General features: G+C 41.3%; 3 protein-coding genes across 7 annotated transcripts in view; 2 read left to right on the top strand and 1 right to left on the bottom strand.

Annotated features, from left to right (window-relative positions):
- Window positions 1-640: 640 nt before the first annotated feature.
- Window positions 641-6,255, bottom strand: bag4 (BCL2 associated athanogene 4). Of its 4 annotated transcripts, none has more exons than XM_048243810.1 (5): window positions 5,990-6,255; window positions 5,041-5,160; window positions 4,740-4,931; window positions 4,169-4,441; window positions 641-2,975 (listed from the first exon to the last, which is right to left on the bottom strand). In XM_048243810.1, exons 1-5 carry the CDS (start codon window positions 6,056-6,058, stop codon window positions 2,499-2,501), a joined length of 1,131 nt encoding a protein of 376 aa, XP_048099767.1. In that variant the 5' UTR covers window positions 6,059-6,255; the 3' UTR covers window positions 641-2,498. The 4 variants fall into 4 exon arrangements, with proteins under 4 accessions (XP_048099767.1, XP_048099765.1, XP_048099768.1 ...); XM_048243808.1 differs by having other exon boundaries at window positions 5,924-6,254; XM_048243811.1 differs by having other exon boundaries at window positions 4,740-4,928; window positions 5,990-6,254.
- Window positions 6,256-6,548: 293 nt separating this feature from the next.
- Window positions 6,549-8,994, top strand: lsm1 (LSM1, U6 small nuclear RNA associated). The gene is made up of 4 exons (XM_048243812.1): window positions 6,549-6,735; window positions 7,093-7,161; window positions 7,595-7,710; window positions 8,185-8,994. Exons 1-4 carry the CDS (start codon window positions 6,690-6,692, stop codon window positions 8,353-8,355), a joined length of 402 nt encoding a protein of 133 aa, XP_048099769.1. The 5' UTR covers window positions 6,549-6,689; the 3' UTR covers window positions 8,356-8,994.
- A 2,166-nt stretch (window positions 8,995-11,160) lies between these two features.
- grk5l (G protein-coupled receptor kinase 5 like) overlaps window positions 11,161-19,711 on the top strand; it is a 44,924-nt gene continuing 36,373 nt past the window's right edge. For both annotated transcript variants that reach the window (XM_048243841.1, XM_048243842.1), the window contains exon 1: window positions 11,161-11,649. In XM_048243841.1, coding sequence (XP_048099798.1) covers window positions 11,598-11,649 — 52 coding nt within the window. In that variant the 5' untranslated portion in view covers window positions 11,161-11,597. The remainder of the gene's footprint in view (window positions 11,650-19,711) is intronic.

Genomic DNA, 19,711 nt, shown 5'->3' with positions numbered 1-19,711 from the left:
TCCTAAGGGTTGAACCGGTCGTGAACCGCTTCCGTTTTTTTGTGTTCAGTTTCTCTTCATCCCCTGAAGTCTTTTGGTTCTGTTGATACCTTCCATTATAGAAATTATCTGACTAAAGTGTTTTAATAAGCAGCTGATTCACATTATTTCCTTGTGTAATCAAGGATCTTTGCCTATACTCAAATACTGATAACAACAAAGATGCCTTCATCAGCATTTCACTAGGGTTGTCAAGCAGCCACCCTCCTTTTGTACCTTTTATCAAATACAAATCTAGACATTCCATAGTGATGTCATGTCAGAAAAAAAAGAATATGTTGGGAATTTTTTCTAATTTCCCAGTGCACTCTGTGATTCTTAAATTGCAGTTTTTTTTATGCAAATACATTCAATAAACAGGTTTAAGGGATATTGTTGAAGGAAATGATCAAACATATTATCAGTCTCTTTTGAATTAATCTGGGAGGGCGTATGCTTTTGACAGGAGAATGTAGCCTATAGTTGCTTCATATAAAAGGCAGAAGTAGAATTTTGTCACGCATGTGCATTGCAGAAAGGTTGTCTTTTGAAATTTGACTCCATGCAACTTCAAACAGTCAGGTAAACACCACAACATGTAAGAAAATAAGGTCACACCACATTAACAATGTCCTGATAGATTTAATGTGATTCACCACCAATGCTGCTTTCCTACACTTATTAGGAAAACAGCACCCCTTTGTGGCCAAAACCATGCATTACATATAGAAACAATTGCAGGCAGATTGTTGGTCCTTAGGATTTCTGTGTTTTCTACCTTATACAAATATATCTCTCATGTTGCATGTAAAGTGTAGATACATATACGTTTCTGTTTGATAGCGAGACAGATTATTTACAGGATTAGAGAGAAATAACACAATGATCAACACAATTTAAACATTACTGTCCATGCACATCTCCAGTTTTTTTTCTTTATATATAAAAGCACCTGCTGATAGTATGGCACAAATCTTTCAGAAAGAGAAACAGGACAGATATGCTTGTGATCTGGAAGAGGACCAGCAGAAGGTGGCCAGGGGGTGACTTTGGTGCAAAGTGTGATGTTAAAGGTACTTTTGTCTGGTTGTTTTGAAAAGTGCCATGAAACAACCCGCTTTGTCTCTTTCATGTTAATGTTGAATATATATTTATATAGTACTCGTCGTTTAAACAGATGTTTTCTCTAAAAAAAATTGTCATACATACATATATGTATATACCTCATCAAGAGGTCTAAATATCTTTACTCTTATAAACAGATCCACTTCCCACTAAAAGCACTCAGTATGATGCGTTAGGTACTCCAGCAGAGGACTTCAAAGGAATACGAGATGTGAGCAGATATGAAATCATATTAGAAAGGGCACCAACAGGTGTTTACTTAAAGGCTGTGCCGGGGCACTCTCTGAATTAGGCTGCATCGTCTGATCAAGTGCAAAAATAAGAAACCCACTCCAGATGCAGTAGGAGTTTTTATATACACGTGTATACTAATAGACAGAAGGGCGCAGTCAGTAAAACCACATGAGAAATGTGGACGCTCATCGCAAAACATGTTGTGAACAAGAAGAACGAGCTGAAAAGATACAAAGGACCGTTCCAAATTAGAAAAGTGTTACAACATGACGACACTGCCAAAAAAAAAAAAAAAATCACACCAAGCAGGAACAAGCGTAGGAATGGGATTGGGTTTTTCTTCATCTTCTCTTACTTTAAAACTTAGGGACAACAAACTCAATACATATTCTGAAGTACTGTAACCTCCTGGGTTGTGGCAAATGGCTTTGGCCCTACTGCTACAACTTTGCTCTCGGAAATGTTGCCAATGTCAACTGCTGATATTGTTTTGGAAAACACTACACATAATCAGATTAAATGAACAAGGACAATTCTTTGGCCAAATCTTCCCAGTGTGCATTAGTGCCCACTCTGGAACTGAGACTGGGAAAGGAAATGGTCGTGGGGAGATAGAGAACAAAGGATGCTGGGATATGTATCAGGAGGGGAACACCAGCTAGAAGGTTTCGAGAGGATGGACAACAGCAGTGTCAGCATGTTCCACATGCTGATCCAGTGAAAACAAAGATGTCCACTGTTACAGTGACTGATCTGTGATCCTCAATATCTAATCATTTGAGAAAAAAAAAATGATGTATTGACAACAGCAGTCAGATCTAATCCCATTAACAGTATCATTATTAACTGCAAAGTACCGCATTTTTATCTGTGTTAGATTTACAGGAAGTAAGCTTCAATGAAGAAAGCTTCAAAGAGATGAGACAAAAGGCCCAAAGTCTAACATCATAATTCATGCTGTCAACTGAAATGATCAGTGCAAGGGAAAAGGAGCACAGTGTACAGAGTGCCTGTAGACAACAGAAAAAGAAAATGGAAAAAAAATATCTGGAGAACCTCAACATCCAGGCTTTCACATTTCCCTTCCATATCCCTTTCTCCCTCTCGCTCTCTCTCGCAGATCAGAAGGCCTTCTTCTCCAGCTGGTCCAGTATACCCTGGATCCTCTGCACCGTATCCTTGCGGGCCAGCCGGACCACTTCCTGGCCGTTGGTCTCCACTGAGTCCAGCACCAGTAGCTCTTTGGTCAGTAGCTCCTCCAGGCACCGGTAGCTTTTGTCCGTCTTTTTGCCCACAAACTCGTCCACATCCTCCTGCAGCAGCTGTACCCGGAACATGACCTGCTGGACGCGGGCTAGACTGGGGTTGTCACTCAGCTGGGGGCCTGGGGGAGCTCTGGTAGGGTTGGGTGCCTGAGGAGGAGGCTCAGCTTGAGCTGGCTTGGACTCCTGCAACTTCCCGCCTCCTGGCTTGTAAAGTTGAGGGGGAGCACTGAACTCTGTGGGCTTGCCCTGGGCCTGGTTGGGCGTGATGGGTCGAGGTTTGGGCCCAAGGGGCTGTGGACGAGCCTGTGGATGCTGCCCAGAGAACTGATGGTCCTGAAGGATTGAAAAAGTGAGGACTTTTTATATTTCATACTTTTATTTAACAGCCTCAAACTCATTCTGATGCTACACTGACTTTTAAAATGGAGAATTAAGTCTGTCATTACCTGTGTGCACCCATAATGGTTGATATTGCATTACGTACCGTTGATCAAGTAGGATTGTGACCTTTTTAGTCAGTTTATGACTAAATTGACTATAATACCACTAAATGGCATTGAATACTGACACCAAGGGGCATAGCTATTAATTCTTCCTTTGTGTTCCTTTAAGCTTAATAATGTCTGGATATGCAACTCTTATAGAAAAGGATTTATATTTGCCTGACAGATAGTTTGAAGTACAAGCAACAGGAAGAGGCCACACCATGACTTCAGGACATACTCAGCACATGTTACTCACACTATGCACTGCCATGACAATAGATGTCCTGGGGTGGTGGCAATAGCTATCTTGAGTCACACCCTACACCTCTTAGCAACACTCTACCACGCTCTGTCTAAAATCACAGAAAAAGCGAGGTAAAACTGAACTGACAGTCTAAGTTCAACTACAACAACCACTGCTATCCAAAAGGCTTTCCAATCATTAGTCAGTCATCATTTAGCAGTGAGGGAATCCAGTAAACAAATACAATGGAAAATGACTAAAGGAAAAAAATAGTGTGTGTGGAAAATAGCCAACTGCATTTGAGCACATGGATTAAGTGTCTTAAAGAGCGCAGACCTTTATGTGTGCAGTGGGCCCTACTACAATTAGTGACCTCCGATGGCCTGGTGGTGAGCAATGTGCGGTTACATAAGAGGCTTTAGCACAGCCCGCTGAGGTCATCCACTATACTTAAGACTCACTTGACTGGAAACTCTGAAATTCCAATGGCTCTAGTAAGACTTGATTAAAAGACACACAGCAAAGTAATTTACAAGTAATTACTCACAACAACCCGAGTTACATTATGAGATATAAACTGCTCTTCTCATGGTATTTTTCCCTGAAGCCCACACTTGGCCGATAGACCATTACATTATATCTCCCATGCTTAATATATGACAACAGACTTTTCCTTTCAGCAAAGTCTTTCATTATAGATCAGCGATTACATCACTGTGTGAAACCAGGAATGGAAGAGTAAGGAAAAGGGCCTGTTTAGTCACAGGAAAAAAATTCCTCTTATATATCACATATACCTTGTGCTCATATGGAGGAGGGGCTGGTCCTTGCCATGGAGGGGGGTGGGGAGGCCTGACGTGGTTGCCATAGGGACCATGTGGCGCCTGGTTTCCGGGCTGCCACTGCTGTTGTGGGGCTGGAGAGGGGCTGTAGCCCCCAGAATGAGCCCATGCTTCTGGTTGTGGGGCTCTGGAGTGCATGGCTTGCTGGCCCGGGTATGGAGGATTCTGGGGCATCGTGGGACCCCCCTCTCCATAGTGCTGGTAAGAGCCTGGATGGTAGCCAGGGCCCTGAACAACACAACATTTAACAGGAACATACATAAGAGAGCAAGGGATGAGCAAGGACGGAATCAAGCAGAACATACAGCCCGCAGATACATTGTGCGTTCTATAGTGAACTCTGGGAGTTTACAAGACAGCAATGTTCATTAAGATGAAAACAGGAAGCTCTATATACCAACAGTAGTGAGGAAAGTCATGCTGATACCTGTATGTTATACATACACTTTTGCAAGAGTAAAATAACTATAATTAAATTGACGAGTAAATTAAACTAAATTAATTAAGTCATGAACCATACATGTACCCCTTGACAGTGTTGAACAGGATAAGGAGGCGGTGCTGGTTGTGCTGCACTTCGTTCAGGACAGCCTTGATTGTGGTAATGAGGCTGCCGGGGTGGCATTTGTTCAGCACAGTAGAACGGATTGGATGGATGAAGCATATTTGTGGAGTACTGTTGAGGATTGTAAACACCATTGGGGTACGCAGACAGCTGCTGAAACGAAACAGACAGAATGTAGCCTACATGACAAAAGTTCACTGGTTCAGGCGTCAACTTGAAATTAAAAGAAAGCCATGACATAACTTATGGATGAGTAGGGTACCTGATAGGGCGGTTGCCCGTTTACCTCCGTGCCTGGAGGATACGCATTTCCATAAGGTCCTGTCGTATGCGACTGGGGATACCAATAGTTAGAGGGATATCCAGAGTATGGCGTCGAATCCTGTCATTAAAAAAAAAGTTATATTATGTGATGTGTCGATGCTCGCGTATCAATATTCTTGATAAATCACTGCCACTCAGGAATTATTCAGCACCCTGTTGCGAAATAATTTGCACTGTACAGCATAAAAAACACCTGGCGGAATTATGGATCATTAGCTTGGTTCACTTAACTTCCATGCAACCAGAGATAATCGAGAAGCTATTTGGGCATCTAGCTTAGAGAACACAAAGTTGGATATAAGTAACGTACACAGGCCAGACAATGAATGGCGTTAACTTACATTTAATGTAGCAGCATATCAATTAAGACAGCTATCTGAAAATATATCAGTGCCCTATCATTAAATAACACTGACGTTAAAATTCACTCATAGTAGCATTATATGGCTGGTGTACGTTAAACGTTAGCCAACAGAGATACACAATCTAACCGTGTACTAGCTCAGGTTAACTCGCAAATCGTTACTGATGGACCAATTTAGTTGAAAAACAACTGTACAAGGTTCAGACTGTACAAGGAAGGTACATTTTAAAGCTAAGGTTATCTAGCTAGAAACAGTGCTGAAATCACTGCCAATTCGCTTACTCAAGAGCATGTAACTAGCTAGCTATTGCTAGCGCTATATTAGCTTGTTTGTTAGCTGAACCACTCGACAGGCTCTGATTGCTTCTATCAGCTGAACTAGGTTAGTAACTTTAAGTTGACTAAGGTTTCTTACAATATGTGGAATTCTAAATTGCCAAATTACTGTTCAGATTACCATGGTGCCGTTCCAGTTATTATTCTCCGAGTTAAAATGTGATGGCAAGTGCGGTTTAGAGCTTGCCTGCATTTGATGCATGACCCAAGCAGGCTCCCCTCCACTCCTGTCGTTGCCAGCTGTGTCGTACGCCATTGGCGCAACTCTCGGCTCAATCAGAAAGCTTTACAGGAGTTTGCTACCCCGCACTCTCTCCAACCACTTTCCGCCCCAGCCACACTCAACGTTTCAAAAAAGTCTGTTTACACTGTTCCTTTAAGTTTACACTTCAGTCGCTTCCTTATTCACATAGCCTGTTTTACATAACGTTATGTGCGTCAGAGTACATTTCGTCAAATGAGACCGCAGATACGGTTGTCAGCTGTGGTGACGAGCTATCACAGCAAGCGAATGGACCAATAGGAAAATGCAAAATTATTACCACGTGAGGGTAAAAATACAGCGATCTACAGATCCTAGAATACCGAAAAGAAGGCCAAGTCACTCATTCTTGTCATTAAACATGTATTAAAGTGTTTTGATGTAGCGCTGAGCATTCAGACTCCAAAGCAAACCGCAAGAAGAGGAAGAATCTCTCATAGAAGTTGAAAAACAGACTGAACACAAGGGGTTAAATTTGACAGGAAATATGCGTTTCTTCGGACGCTACTTCCTGTTCCAATGCGATACTTGTTTGAACTGATCCATGGCTTGATGCACTAAGTTGTAAAATAGACTCCCTGTAACCATAAACCCTCAAAGAAGACACTCTGCAAATGTAACCAGAATGAATTATATGCCAGGAACTGCTAGTCTAATCGAGGACATCGATAGTAAGTTGGAATTTCTATCGCACGGCTGTGTTGAGAGGTCCTCTTAGTTAGTAACACACGTTAACGTTATCCATCCTTGTGAGCTAACGTTAGCTTCACAGTATACTTGGCTCGCCAGGTGAAGATAGTAAAAGTGGTATTTACTGTATGCTTTTAGGTCTTGGAGCCAGAATGATATTATGATATTAAAACATTGTGTCGTAACACATTTGATTATAAGGCCCACGATGATGAATGAGATTTTAAAACCTCATACATTTCAGAGGCGCTAGCATGTGCTCTAAATGTCTTGAGTGCAACGTTAATTAATGATACATGCACATGCAAGCTTTATGAATCTTGTTATTTTTCCTTCAGAAAAACACCTCGTCCTACTTCGTGACGGAAGGACGTTAATAGGTATTCTCAGAAGCATAGACCAATTTGGTATGTAATACAAAAACCTTCTACTTGTGAATCCTCACTTAATTTCGTATACTGTGTAACTTGTCCCAGTTCTTATGTACTCAAAAGGTCGGTCCCTTGGCGTTTATGTAATGAACACATTCGATTAATTCGATGGGTTCACATTGTGGCCCAAATGTTTCAGGTCTGAGAGCAGGACCAGCCATGCTATCGATGGTTAACTGGAGTGAGCGTTTCTCCTCTCCTCTGTTGCTACTGTACCTGTTCCAGTTACGTTGAATGAATCTAGGCTATAGTTCCATACATATTTGCAAAATTAGTAACAGTATAATACGTGATTAAAAAAATTACTACCAAGAAGGTTTCAATTAAATGAAGATAACACTTTTTTACACTGTTCAATTAATGCATTTGTATTTGTAGTGTTTAAAATAAATATATTTTCCCCCCTCAGCCAATTTGGTGTTGCATCAAACTGTGGAACGCATTCATGTTGGCAAGAAGTTTGGAGATATCCCCAGAGGGATTTTTGTTGTCAGAGGAGAGAATGTTGTTCTGCTGGGTGAAGTAGTGAGTATTCCTCCTGATGCATTATATCATATGGTTATAAATTATAAGAGCTAGAATTACACTGACAAGTTGAGTTTTCAACTCAAATGTGTGTGTGTGTGTGGGGGTCCAGGTCCTAATCAGGGGGGTCATACACCCCAATCACCCATAATTCGAACTGTGGTTATAATGATGTTATTGTTCAACATTGCACATGCACAAGTTGTAAATTAGTTGAACGTGAGTGTTAAGTGCAATTCCAACTACTTTCTTGGGGGAGAGAATATTCCACAGTTTACTTGTGTTTTGCACTGAGCATGTTTGAATTTGTAAGGACATGTGTACTTGGGCCAACTTAATTAAATCTGACATTATTGTCCAAACATAAAACATGGTGAAATTACAATATGCATTACAAACACTGTTGTACAAAGTAATACACTTTGCAAGGCTGTACTGTTACCTACAAATTCCTGCTTGTCTTATTCCTACTAGGATCTAGATAAAGAGTGTGACCAGATTCTCCAGCGTGTGTCCATTGAGGAGATCCTGGAGGAGCAAAGGATAGAGCAGCAGGCCAAACAGGAGTCCGAAAGGCTCAAACTACAAGCTGTCAAGGAGCGAGGCCTGTCTATTCCTAAAGCAGACACCCTGGACGATTTTTGAGTCTGTTCATCAGTCTCTCCATGTCTGCGTATAATAGAGAATGGTTCCCTTTGGGATTCAGTTGTAGAACTTTTTTGTTGGGTTTGTGTTTGTGTTGAGGAGTTATCAGTTGGCAGATCAAAATGTGATTGTGACAGCATCATTCCGTCAAAGGACTGGAACTGGAAAAATAAGGAGACATCCACTAGAATTGCCTTTGTTGGTTGTGTAGGTGTATCTAATGGCATTCGAGAAACCTACTATCATACAGTAAATGATACTTTCAAACACAATGTTGTAAACTCACTTATCAGTTTTGTGCCCCAGCCTTTGCTTTAAATGAAGCTGTAAACCATCTTTTTGTTGGTAGTAAGAAGTAATAGCTTGTTACTTAATGGTCCACCATCATTGAGTTTTTTTTTTTTTTTTTTTTTTGTTGGATGCCCGACACTATACACTTACAGGATGTGGACAAAGCAAACTGAAAAGCACTTAGTTTAAACTACTCTAAAATTATTGTGAACGTACGGTAAACAAAGATATTTCTGTGTTAATTATGTTAAAAGCTAGTGGCTTTTATGTTTCAGCATCATGTGTAAGAAAGTGGTGAACTGAACCATGACAATATTTTTCTTCAATTAAACTTGTTTTGTATCACTAGATGCTGAATGGTTTTGCCAACATGATATGTTCTTTCACACAAGCTTACGTCTCAGACCACTTGGGGGTGCAAACAATATCAAAGTTTTGGTTGATTTGACCATTAGTTGACTTTGAAACAGGCACCTTACTATGGATAGACGATAGCAATATTTCATAGGAGTGATTGATGTCAAAAAATCGAGACTGGAGTAACTCAACATTAGGCACCACCGATATGTTTAGTGTTCTAAAGATGTCAAATAGCTCGTTATAGTTACCATAATGATAGCCAAGGAGCCAGAAGTGAACACACATGGATGGCTATAAAAACGGTCAATAAACATGATAAATACTTTTATGTCCCTTGAGCCTGCTCCTTTCTCTGTGATCTCAATGGCGATGCAGCATTGTTTGCACCTCCAACAGCATGGCGTACTTGGTACCGCCCAAAAATGCCCACAAATGCCTGTATGTTTGTGTGAAAGAATAACAAGTATTGGTAAGGATTCTGTCCTTCATTTGTGACATCGTGGTCACATTTAGTTTAAGGTGATTATTCAGTAGGGCTAATGCAAAATTCTAGTCTGTGAGAAAGTTTGTTAATTATTGCATATTTCCTTCAACCAGTTCACCTTTTGTGTTCCACTTCAGTGTATCAAGGTGCCACCAATGCATTCAAGGAGCAACCAACTGAGGTTTTTCCAGTATGCTATCAAATATATTAATGGGGTAGTCCTTTTGGTCATTTGGTACCATTCAAGGGGAATAAGTCTCATAGTGATTTTTGACAAGGTATACCATCTCTTCATGTCCATTGTATGTCTATGGAGGGATATATTACAGGTGAATAGGCTAAAAATTAACTAATAGATATCCCCACTAAACTCCACAGCTGATTATTTACATTACATTTACAATATTGTTTGTATTGTAACTTTCTGACATTTTATGTATTAGTATGTAAATGAGCCATTATGAAATGAGCCTTGAATTTCCTCTGGGGATCAATAAAGTATCTATCTATCATTATCTACTGAAATACACAATAATTTGTGTATATTTTAAGTACAGAAACCTCAACACTGGATAAAGTCAGGTTCAAAATTCTTTTTATTTTTTATTTTGGACATATTTGAGTAAAATGTTATTACAGTGGATGTTTTGAATTTGGTTATTTTGAATATATCAAAATACTTAATACTTACTTTAAAACTATTATTATCGCCATTTGCACAACTCTGAACCAGAAATCTTTTTTTCCAGTTAAGTTTCCAGTTATGCTCCTATATGCTAGAGGATTTTACAAACGTAAATAAAGGTTCTGGAGTTTTGTAACATGAGTTTTCAGCCAATTTAGGAAGACATTCTCAAAAATACAGCATTTCAGGAATAACATTTTACTTTAATATGTCTCCAAAGTGAAAAACAAGAATTTTGAACCTGACTTTGTCCAATTCATGTACTTGAAATGTATGCAAATTATCGTTTACATATGTATGCATAATATTTCAGAAAACGACCAAAAAATGATTGACCTAATGTAAATAATCAACTGTGGAAGTTTTGTGGGATATCTATTAGTTAAGATTTTTATTCTATTCACCTGTAATATACGTAAGCGTAGACATACATGTTAATAATAGGCTACACAAAAAGCTACTACCAATGCAATGCTATCACTTATTTTCTAACTCTAGGGTACCTTGCCAAAAATCACTAGACTGCTTCCCCTCAGATGGTACAGACCAACTCCTCTGGCTCAAGGACTAGGGGAAGCGCTGCATGCAAGCGCTGCAAAACTGCATGTGCTAGGCAATGATATTGGACAAATGTGTCGAACAAACTACGTTAAAAAGTACCTTTTGCAAATAAATGGAACTGCGTGGGCTCTCTGACTGCCATGCATCTTTCACTTGACGACACCGCCCCCCGGTGACAGCATTTGGTAATGTGTTGTTACAAACCGTATATCTCAACAAAGTGAAATGAGTTTATCAAAATGATGATCAAGAATTGACCGAACACTACAGCAATTGAAGTTGTTCACCTGTTAGGCTAACAACATTTGTTTGAACACAACACTGTACTATTTCTGTTCAAATGTGTGAGGGAAACAAGGGGGACCTTACGGAGAAACCCAACCTCAGTGTCATTAAGAACCGAGAGGGGGAGCGCGCTGATACTTTGTCAGCTTGTAGGGAAGCCTACTACTTTGTGAACTCCCCTGCGGTCTGCTTAAGGTTGTAATCTACCATGCTCCAGCCTCGGCTACTCTCAGGAATGCATCATCAAAGGATGTAGACATCAGTCGTCTCTCGTGTTGATGTTGATTCTGGGTGAACGTTTTTGATTGTTTGATGGGAATCCTGTCAGAATCAGGCTCATGGCGTTTGGAACTGGAAATGCTCTCAATGCGCTTTTTAGAACGGACAGCTCAAACCACGCGTGTATAGTAAATTCTTCAGTAATTTACGCATAGATTTTTCACTATAGTAATATGTACATATTCTGACTTTCCTTTTTGCCACACACGGGCGAAAAAAATCTATCGGGAAGAGCTTGAGTTTGCTCTGTGTGTACTACTTTTACTTCAACGAACGACAACATCAGACTGGATATTGATGGAGCTGGAGAATATTGTGGCTAATACGGTACTGCTAAAGGCAAGAGAGGGTAAGCAATCGCCAACATTCACCTCGAAAATGCATGTTGTATGAAGTCAAACGCCATACGCTATACCAAAAACGCTAGCCCGTATTTTCGTCGATGTTGAGTAGCCTACTAGTAATGATGATGTAATCTTACTTTCCGAAGCACATTTCAACAGATGCAGAGAGATGTGTGCTGACAAATTCTAAAAAATACGGTTCTAGCCACAGCTATCAGTGCGGGCCCGTGTATAATACCGTTTGACAGTTCGTAACGTTATGTGGTTCACCTTCCATACTGTTAAAACATCAGCCTCCCACATCCGTTTTACGCTTCGTAGGGCAAATTACGATTTCGAGACATAGTCTGACCGATTCTGACATTTCCTCGAACCTAACGTGAACTTTTGTTTTAATGCATTGCAGGAATTGGGTGTTCAGTGTGGTACATGTTGGGGTCCGTAAGCGAGAAAATTGGTTGAGTGCGTTAGTTTAAAAGCCGTTCGATTACAAGCTAACACCAAATGGGACCTTGGATAACCCCATTCGATGAGCAAATTGTATTGCAGATCGTGTCGATAGCCTAACATTTTAGGTCTACTAGTCCGCTGACCACGGTAACCACAAGAGCCTCCACTTCCTCAAGTGGCACAGTTTACAAGGCCCCACGACTCGATCTACTCGTACGGCCGCGCCACAACGGAATCGTATTATATAAGACAGTGGTAGGCTCGTGGAATCGTTATGGCTGGTGTCACATCTGTTCTGTTTAGGGCGAAGCCCACTTGTTTCCATTAACACTGTTGCATCTAAATTGAGACTAGACATTGATGGATGCCGCTGCTTTCTCATCATCAAATAGTGATGCTCAAGTAAAAAAAAAAAAAAAAACGTCTGTTGTGTATGAAAGAAATGTCATAATTATTTTGGTAGAAATTACTGTCACAATTCGAGCAGATTAGGCTATATTGGCCCGAAAGGAAAGCATCTGATTAACTCCCATTCTGGTCATACGGTTCTCTGAATTGTTGTTACACAACCTTCCAGGAGTGGGATGTGGAAGAGAGAAAGAATTGGCAGCCTAAATTTCCTTTAGATTCGTGCGATTAAAACAACAACAACCATAGCCATGTCCTGTTACTGCAGGTCATTGAGAAAAAGATCAACACACCATTGGCCCACATATGAAGCAATTAGTTCAAGAAAACTTCTGAAATAGACTCTATAGGCCTGTGTGTTTGTGTGTGTGTCCTACTGATTGCCAACGTCACTATAGACAAACAGGAGTCTAAAAAGTATTTTGTCTTCTGGCTGCTTTCACATTAGGATGCTGAGGCTCCTGTAACTGTCTGCCTGCCTCACTCTTCCCTTTCCTCTCCTGCCTGATTCAATTACGCCATTGATGCAGCAGCAATTAAAACATGAAGGCAGTGATGCTTGTCAGATGCATTTGGGCAGTTAATGGCTCAACCTATGCTGCATCTCTCCTTTGTCCCGACCCCAGCACAATTTCTTCCACCTCTAAGCCCTTTGGCTCCACCTTTGGACAGCCTGGTGTGTAACCCTCTTTGTTCATGGGTAGTACCCCTTATGAGTAGGTCCTGTGCCATATTGGCCCACCAGCTTTTCGAGTTATTCATTTAGCATCTATAATCTGCTGTCAAACTGGGTAACAGTGGGTATCAAAGTGACTGGATAAATGAGGGAGTACATGTTACATTTTCTAAAAGAAATTTGTGAAATTGTGCATGAAGGAATCCATCCTACAGAAGCATACATGTTATGCTATTGTTCTCAATGATGATAATAATAATAATAATAATAATAATAAATCATATTTGTTCACTTATTCATTTGATGCCTAGAGACAATTACTTTAAAAAGCATGCTGGATGTTGAATGAGGGCATTTAGGTTACTGCCAGTCAGTTTATTATATCAAGCCAACTTTGATAAATGAGTCTAGGGATAAGATGAATGGCTGTATTTTGTGTTCTGTGTGTGTATTAATAATTTATGGCCATTTTCCTGGTCTCATAGCACAAAAGACACAAGTGGAGTCCCAGTGGAAAGGGAGTTACAATATTACTCCTACCCCATTACACCAACATCCCCATCTCTCCCTTTTATGTATATAATAATATGGAGGCCCAGAATTCAATTTGACAGTGTCACTCCAGTGCGGTTTATAGCTTAACTCGTTTCTACAGGACGTGGTGATATCACAGGATCAAATAAGTGTAGTCTATGAATAGCAGTAGCCTACATGAATACAACCACACTAATCTCAGCAATGTTGATAAATAACCACCAAATGAAAATGAATGGTGGAAGCCAGGTGTAATTAAAGTAACACAATGTAGGAATTCCCCCTTCCATCAATTATCAACATGCTGGGTACCCATTTAGCGCTAAGTAGGTATCCAGTTTGTCTAAGATCAATGGAAAGTGTCATGCTCCTACCCACAACAACGTCATATAGTGCAATACCACATGTTCTGGATACACATTGGGGAATGTCAGACATCCATCTCCTTATTTTAAGTCAGTGTGGCATGAAAATGAGTCTGGAGCCATTTTGTTAAGGCAAAATAACTACATTGGTGTTGCCTTTACTAGGTTTGGTGGGATGTTATCTGTCTTCTGCAAGGAATAACACAACTTGCTGTGACACCCATGAGAAGTAACAGCTTGTCTTAATTACATCGGATTTGGCCTAATGCTGACATGATGCAATTTCTTTTGCATTATAACAATTTCTCATGTACATGTCCAGAAAATGTCACAGATCTCAGTAAATCTCATGAATTTTCACACTCAGCCAGTAACATAGAATAGTAGTTATTCTAAATAGAAAAAAAAAACGCTGCATTACAAATGAGAGGCTGGTGTGTTTGCACTGGTTGGCCCACTAGTTGCAAGCAGGTTACAAGTTAATAATGTTGCAGTGACTCAGCACCTTCAAAGGAGGAAAGAATCCATACATTTTGCCCATGACCTCACTTTACCTTAGATGTGGGGGAGGTAGCCTTTTGCTTTACACAATGTTTCTGCATGTCTTTGTATGAATGTATTCAAGTGTGGAAACCGTGATTACGGCGAAGGAGTTGAAAGACCTTCAGGAAGTTTTTTCACAGAACATCTTCCGCCTGGTTCCACTGTAGACTGACATGTGGAAGGATGAGAGACTGTGTGTGTGTGTGTGGTAGTGGTGGTGGGGGGTGGTAAATTCCTGTGTGAGGGTGTAATCCGACCCTGGTCTCTTCTGAGGACTCAGCCATCCCAGAGTACAAGCTGTAACCCATGACGACTGCGAATAGGCCCTCCCCCCTCCTAAACCCCCATTCAAGAATTCAGTGCCTGGCAGTAGCTCAACTGTGGTGGAACCCGAGCGCCATGAAAGAATGAACGTCATCGCGCGCCATGCTAATGAGGGAGAGAGCGAGAAGGGGAAAACCATGGATGAGAGAGAGAGGGGAAATCGTGGATGAGGGATGGAGAGAGCGAGCGAGAGTGAATAGAAGAGCGGGAACAAACGAGTATGTGAGAGAGTGAGTGTGTGTGAGAGAGAGAGAGAGAGGAAAAGGAGCTAGAAGAAAAATTACATGTTGGGCCGGGCAAAGCAGCGTGTGCTCCACCGAATCCAGATGCTGGTCGATTGCATCATGGCTCCTTGGAATCACATTCCTGACAGGCATGTTTCCTGTGTGGCCCGCTGATTCCTAGTCGTTGTAAATATCTCGGCCTTAAAAATAAAAACCGGAGACAGATCATTATTTTTCACTCCCCTCCCTTTTTGGGTATGTTTTCTCAGAGAAGATGGAACTCCGGCTTTTAGTTCTTCTGCAGCCACAGCTGCAGCATGCGATGATGTGCCGCTAACCCCCTCTCCTTGTCTCTCTGAAGGAAGATGCACTCTCTGGCTTAACCAATTGTCCTCTCGTGAATAATTGATGGGGAGTAAGTGGTTTGGCTGCAGGTTGTCTGGTTGCGTTGGCTGCACATCCACAGGGGACATGTTGTCTGGTCACGCCCGTGTGTTTGCAGGCTGGAAGGAGAGCTCTATCCTGTTCAGTGGGGTGGAATGTAGAGCAATGACGAAGGGCAAAAAACAACAGCTGGCAGACCGTAAGCACTCGTACTCTGCTTTACACTCACTCAAGCAATCGGGAGTGTGTCGTGCCATCACCTGGGTTTTTGATTGCTTCTTGTCATCGTTTGATCTAGTTGTTTGATTTATTGTCTGATCATTTCACGTTTCAGTGAAGACCAACCAACCAGCTATCCAGTCACTGGAACACGTTGACTGATTTGCACTTTGCAGTGGTGTAGACTCCTGTAACACTTTTTCAGTGCCAAACACTCCACAATAACATTTTAAATAGCTTCCAACATCCAGGTCTAAGCTATAGCTTGGAGAGCATAAAAAATATAGGCATTTGGCATTTGAAGAACATGGACACATGCCCACTCTCAAACATGGCCAGCAGACTCCTTTAATGCCTAACTGCCCTTGTGATGCAACGTTTTTTGACAAGGAGAACGTCTGGCCTGAATTGAAACTGATGTGCGTGAAGATGTGATTGGACTCTCCCAACCTAGCTGTTTGTCATGTGGATGAGAGGACACGGATTTACTGGCGACGTCCATGGCGGTCTTGTCTGTTTTAATTCCATGGCGATTGCATCCGTGCTAACACATCGGCTCACTTGTGTTGATGGATGAAGCCGAGGATGATAAAAGGAAACACCATTTGCTTTGTATGATTTTGATCATGGTAAAGAAGGACTTCACCGGAAGGCTGAAAAAAAATAACTGAACAAATTGATTTTGCAAGAGGTACATTGTACATTGTAGCATTGTAGTTCTACAGGAGGAAATAATGCATCAATGTTCTGTCTGAATAAAGGACACTCAATCCATAAAACACATAATTGGACCTGCCAGAGTTTCTAGTCTTACAGGCTTAACTGACATAGCTACATCGCTGTGTGGTCTCAGAAGGACAGTATTATTAGAAGAATCAGTTAGAGTTGACCAGAAACTGGATAGTATCTATATGGGGCTAAACTAAAATCCCCATTGTAAACAAACCACTGTCTTTTCTGTATTTTACCATCAAACTTTTATCATAAGCTTTTGTCATGCTGTCAAGGGTCTTGAAAAGCTATTGAGGGCTATCAAGTGACTAGCTCTGTGTTGAACATAATCAACTACCAGTATTACAGCTGAGAGACCTCTGGGATGTGCTAAACACTCTTATGCAAACCCAACAACTGTCATAGGAACAAGAACCATAAGAGCCATTGCTTTTTCATTTTGAAAATTACCTATTATAAAAATTATTTGGAACCAGGAGATTACGGAGTCATATATTTATCATGAGATTTACCTCTCATCTACACCTACACCCCTAACGCCTTGTGAGGGGACCAAAACGGTGTTCATTTTCAAGCGATGTATTTTTGAGGTTGCCTTGGGCATTGGCTTTTCATGGGCCCACTTATCCTCTTTGGCAGCCATTTATCATTGGTGGACATTATCAGCGCAAGTCAGCCCAGAGCGAAATGCCAAGCCACACAAAGGTCAAGGGGGCCTGTCCTTCAGCTGTGCCGCTCCTCTCAGTTATGATTGAAGGTTAGTATACGGCCCTGCAGCACAACCCAGATGAACGACTGCTTCACATAGCACCCTGCATTGGTACAAGCCTTAAGCAGTGACACATTTTTTGTTTTAGGTTCTGAGTATATCGTGCATTGAAGTCTACCAGAGACCTCTTCCAGTTGTCAAGCAAACCACTTAGCCAATGTTAGCAAATACTTCAATTTTTATGATAGGCTTTCCTTCCTCTTGGTTCACACTGTTTGGTCATTTGGAGGAGAGTGATGGAGAAACTTTCGGCCTGCAAGGCTTGCTGGCCGTGAAAAGAAGTGTGATCAGAATTTTCCACCCGAGATGTTTGCTTAAGTTTGGAAAATTGAGGAAGTTCCTCATAAGAAAATGGTGCCGTAATGAGATGCATCCTGCCCAGGAACTCCTTCATAATCATTCATCATCAGTTCAGCTGTAAAACAAATAAACACAGCTGTATACTCTGGCTCAGGGCACACTCTTATATCTACTCTAAGTATACATTTTAAAATTGAGACGGGCCATTTCCTGGCCAAACGGCCTGAACATTCTGCCATGTTTCCCAACAGGTAATTGAAATCCCAAACCCTTCATGTTACGAAGAACAAAAACCCTTATCTCACTTATAGTCTTAATTACTTAAAGGCCCACTCCACTGCATTGTATTTGTTGTATGCAAGATGGTAGAGGAATGCGTCATGGAGAATTGTACTTGTCCTGGCTTGTCGGTGTGGCCTGTTGCGTGGGGTGAAGCTGTGCCTTCAAGCTCTGAAGCTTGCATCATCAGCCAAGGTATTGTTTGTTTAGCGGCTGCCTGCCACTGTGGAGTGGAAAGACTGTGAAGTGGTCGTTCTAAATTGGGATTCTGGTCACATGAATAGTAAAAGAAGATGGAGACTTGAGTATATATTTTTTTCCCTGCCGTCTTCTCTGCTTGTGTCCGGATTTGTTTGTTTACATAATAAAGTTTGCCAAATAGGTGCTCTGTGTTGGTTGTACATGAAATATACAGTATGTGTTTTATTTTACACCAGTGAACCATGCCCAAGTGAGTCCCAAAGCATTAACATGGCTTTGTGCATGACGCAGACTTGTTGATGAATCATTAGTTGTCCCTGGTGCCTCATTCAATTTAAAACCAATAACAACCCACAACAATTGCACAGCAGCACAAAAAGCTGCAGGTGTGTGTGTGTCTTTGTCTGTGTGCATGTGTGGGATTTGATTTAATTTAGTTCAACAGGTGCCATCTGACACAGTGTGTCAGCCATTGTGGATAAGAGTGGACAAGACCTCTCGGCTAGCCTGCAGGTGTCTGGGAAAACTGAAGGAAGTGAAGAGGCCCACTGAAGGAGTGGAACAGGAAGATTAGACATGAGCATGAGGCCGAAGAGTAAGACGAGAAGGACAACAGAGATCGGATAAATCTGAGAGCGATAGGGTGGACTGTAACTACACTGAAGAAATGGAAAAGAGATTGAGAGTGTGTGTGTGGAGGGGGGGCTAGTTTTAATGAGAGGAGAGTGATTCTCACAAACTGATAGAGAGAGAGAGAGGTAAAAAGACAATAGAGACAAGACAATCTCCCTTGGTGACGCTGTCGCTCTATCCCCTCCTCCCTCCCCGCCACTGCTGTACGTAGAAGCTTGGGCCATGACCTAATGCCATAAAGTTTTATTGGGCCGTGGCTGCAGCGTGGCCTAATGGAGACAGAAGGCCATTAAGAGCAGGGCCAGACCCAGCCTCATCTCTCCACGGACCCCGGCTGTTTGTTTGCATGGAGACAGTCAAAGAGACAAGACTACAGTGTGCGTATGTGTTTAAGAGTTTTACAGAATGGCAGAATGCTATCACACGGTGAAGAAGTGATCTGTTTGTGTTTCGGAGAGAGTAGGATGGGAGGGAAAATAAATGTGATGGAAATTAGTTGAGGAAAGGAGTGTGTGTGTGTGTGAAAATGTGTCTCCAGTTAAATAAAAGTGTGAGAATGAGAGTTCAGAGAAAGTATGTGAGAAACGTGTGTGAAAGACAGTGATTGTGAAAGATGAAGAGAGAACCAAGTGTGAGTTTGTGCAAGCAAGGCTCTTTTCCAGAGGTGTGTAAAAGTGACGTCCATCAGTAGTGCACTAGTTCAACTTTTATCAGTCGAAAAGTTTTTTTTTTATTATCCTTTTTATTGCAGGGCGGTGAAAGTGACATGAGCATTCGACTTATCCTAGTTTCGTTTTGTACCACACACACACACCTTGAAACAAGAGGAAAAATGTATGTGATATCAAGAGGAAAGTTTTACACCTCGCCTTTACACTGCTCTGAATGTGTGTCTTTTACACGTGATGTACTCATCGGTCACCATGTAAAATGTTTATATACCATTGCTAAAGTGATTGCTGATATTACTTGACTAAACAATGAACCCATTAGACAAAGTTTACTGTCCAGTACACATAAAGAAAA

The sequence above is a fragment of the Alosa alosa genome, chromosome 5 (assembly GCF_017589495.1).
Source record: "Alosa alosa isolate M-15738 ecotype Scorff River chromosome 5, AALO_Geno_1.1, whole genome shotgun sequence".
NCBI classification, from domain to species: domain Eukaryota; kingdom Metazoa; phylum Chordata; class Actinopteri; order Clupeiformes; family Clupeidae; genus Alosa; species Alosa alosa.
Note: the sequence above shows the minus strand (reverse complement) of the source record. Positions and strands in the feature narration are given on the sequence as shown.

Bases quoted from the DNA above. Each gene is read 5' to 3' on its own strand.
- bag4 (XM_048243808.1), bottom strand. From the start codon at position 6,058: ATGGCGTACGACACAGCTGGCAACGACAGGAGTGGAGGGGAGCCTGCT. The intron at 4,932-5,040 runs GTACCCTACTCA...GTTTCGTTTCAG, and splicing joins ACGGGCAACCGCCCTATCAG to CAGCTGTCTGCGTACCCCAA. The intron at 2,976-4,168 runs GTATATGTGATA...TCAATCCTTCAG, and splicing joins CTCCTCCATATGAGCACAAG to GACCATCAGTTCTCTGGGCA.
- lsm1 (XM_048243812.1), top strand. From the start codon at position 6,690: ATGAATTATATGCCAGGAACTGCTAGTCTAATCGAGGACATCGATA. The intron at 7,162-7,594 runs GTATGTAATACA...TTCCCCCCTCAG, and splicing joins CAGAAGCATAGACCAATTTG to CCAATTTGGTGTTGCATCAA. The intron at 7,711-8,184 runs GTGAGTATTCCT...TATTCCTACTAG, and splicing joins TTGTTCTGCTGGGTGAAGTA to GATCTAGATAAAGAGTGTGA.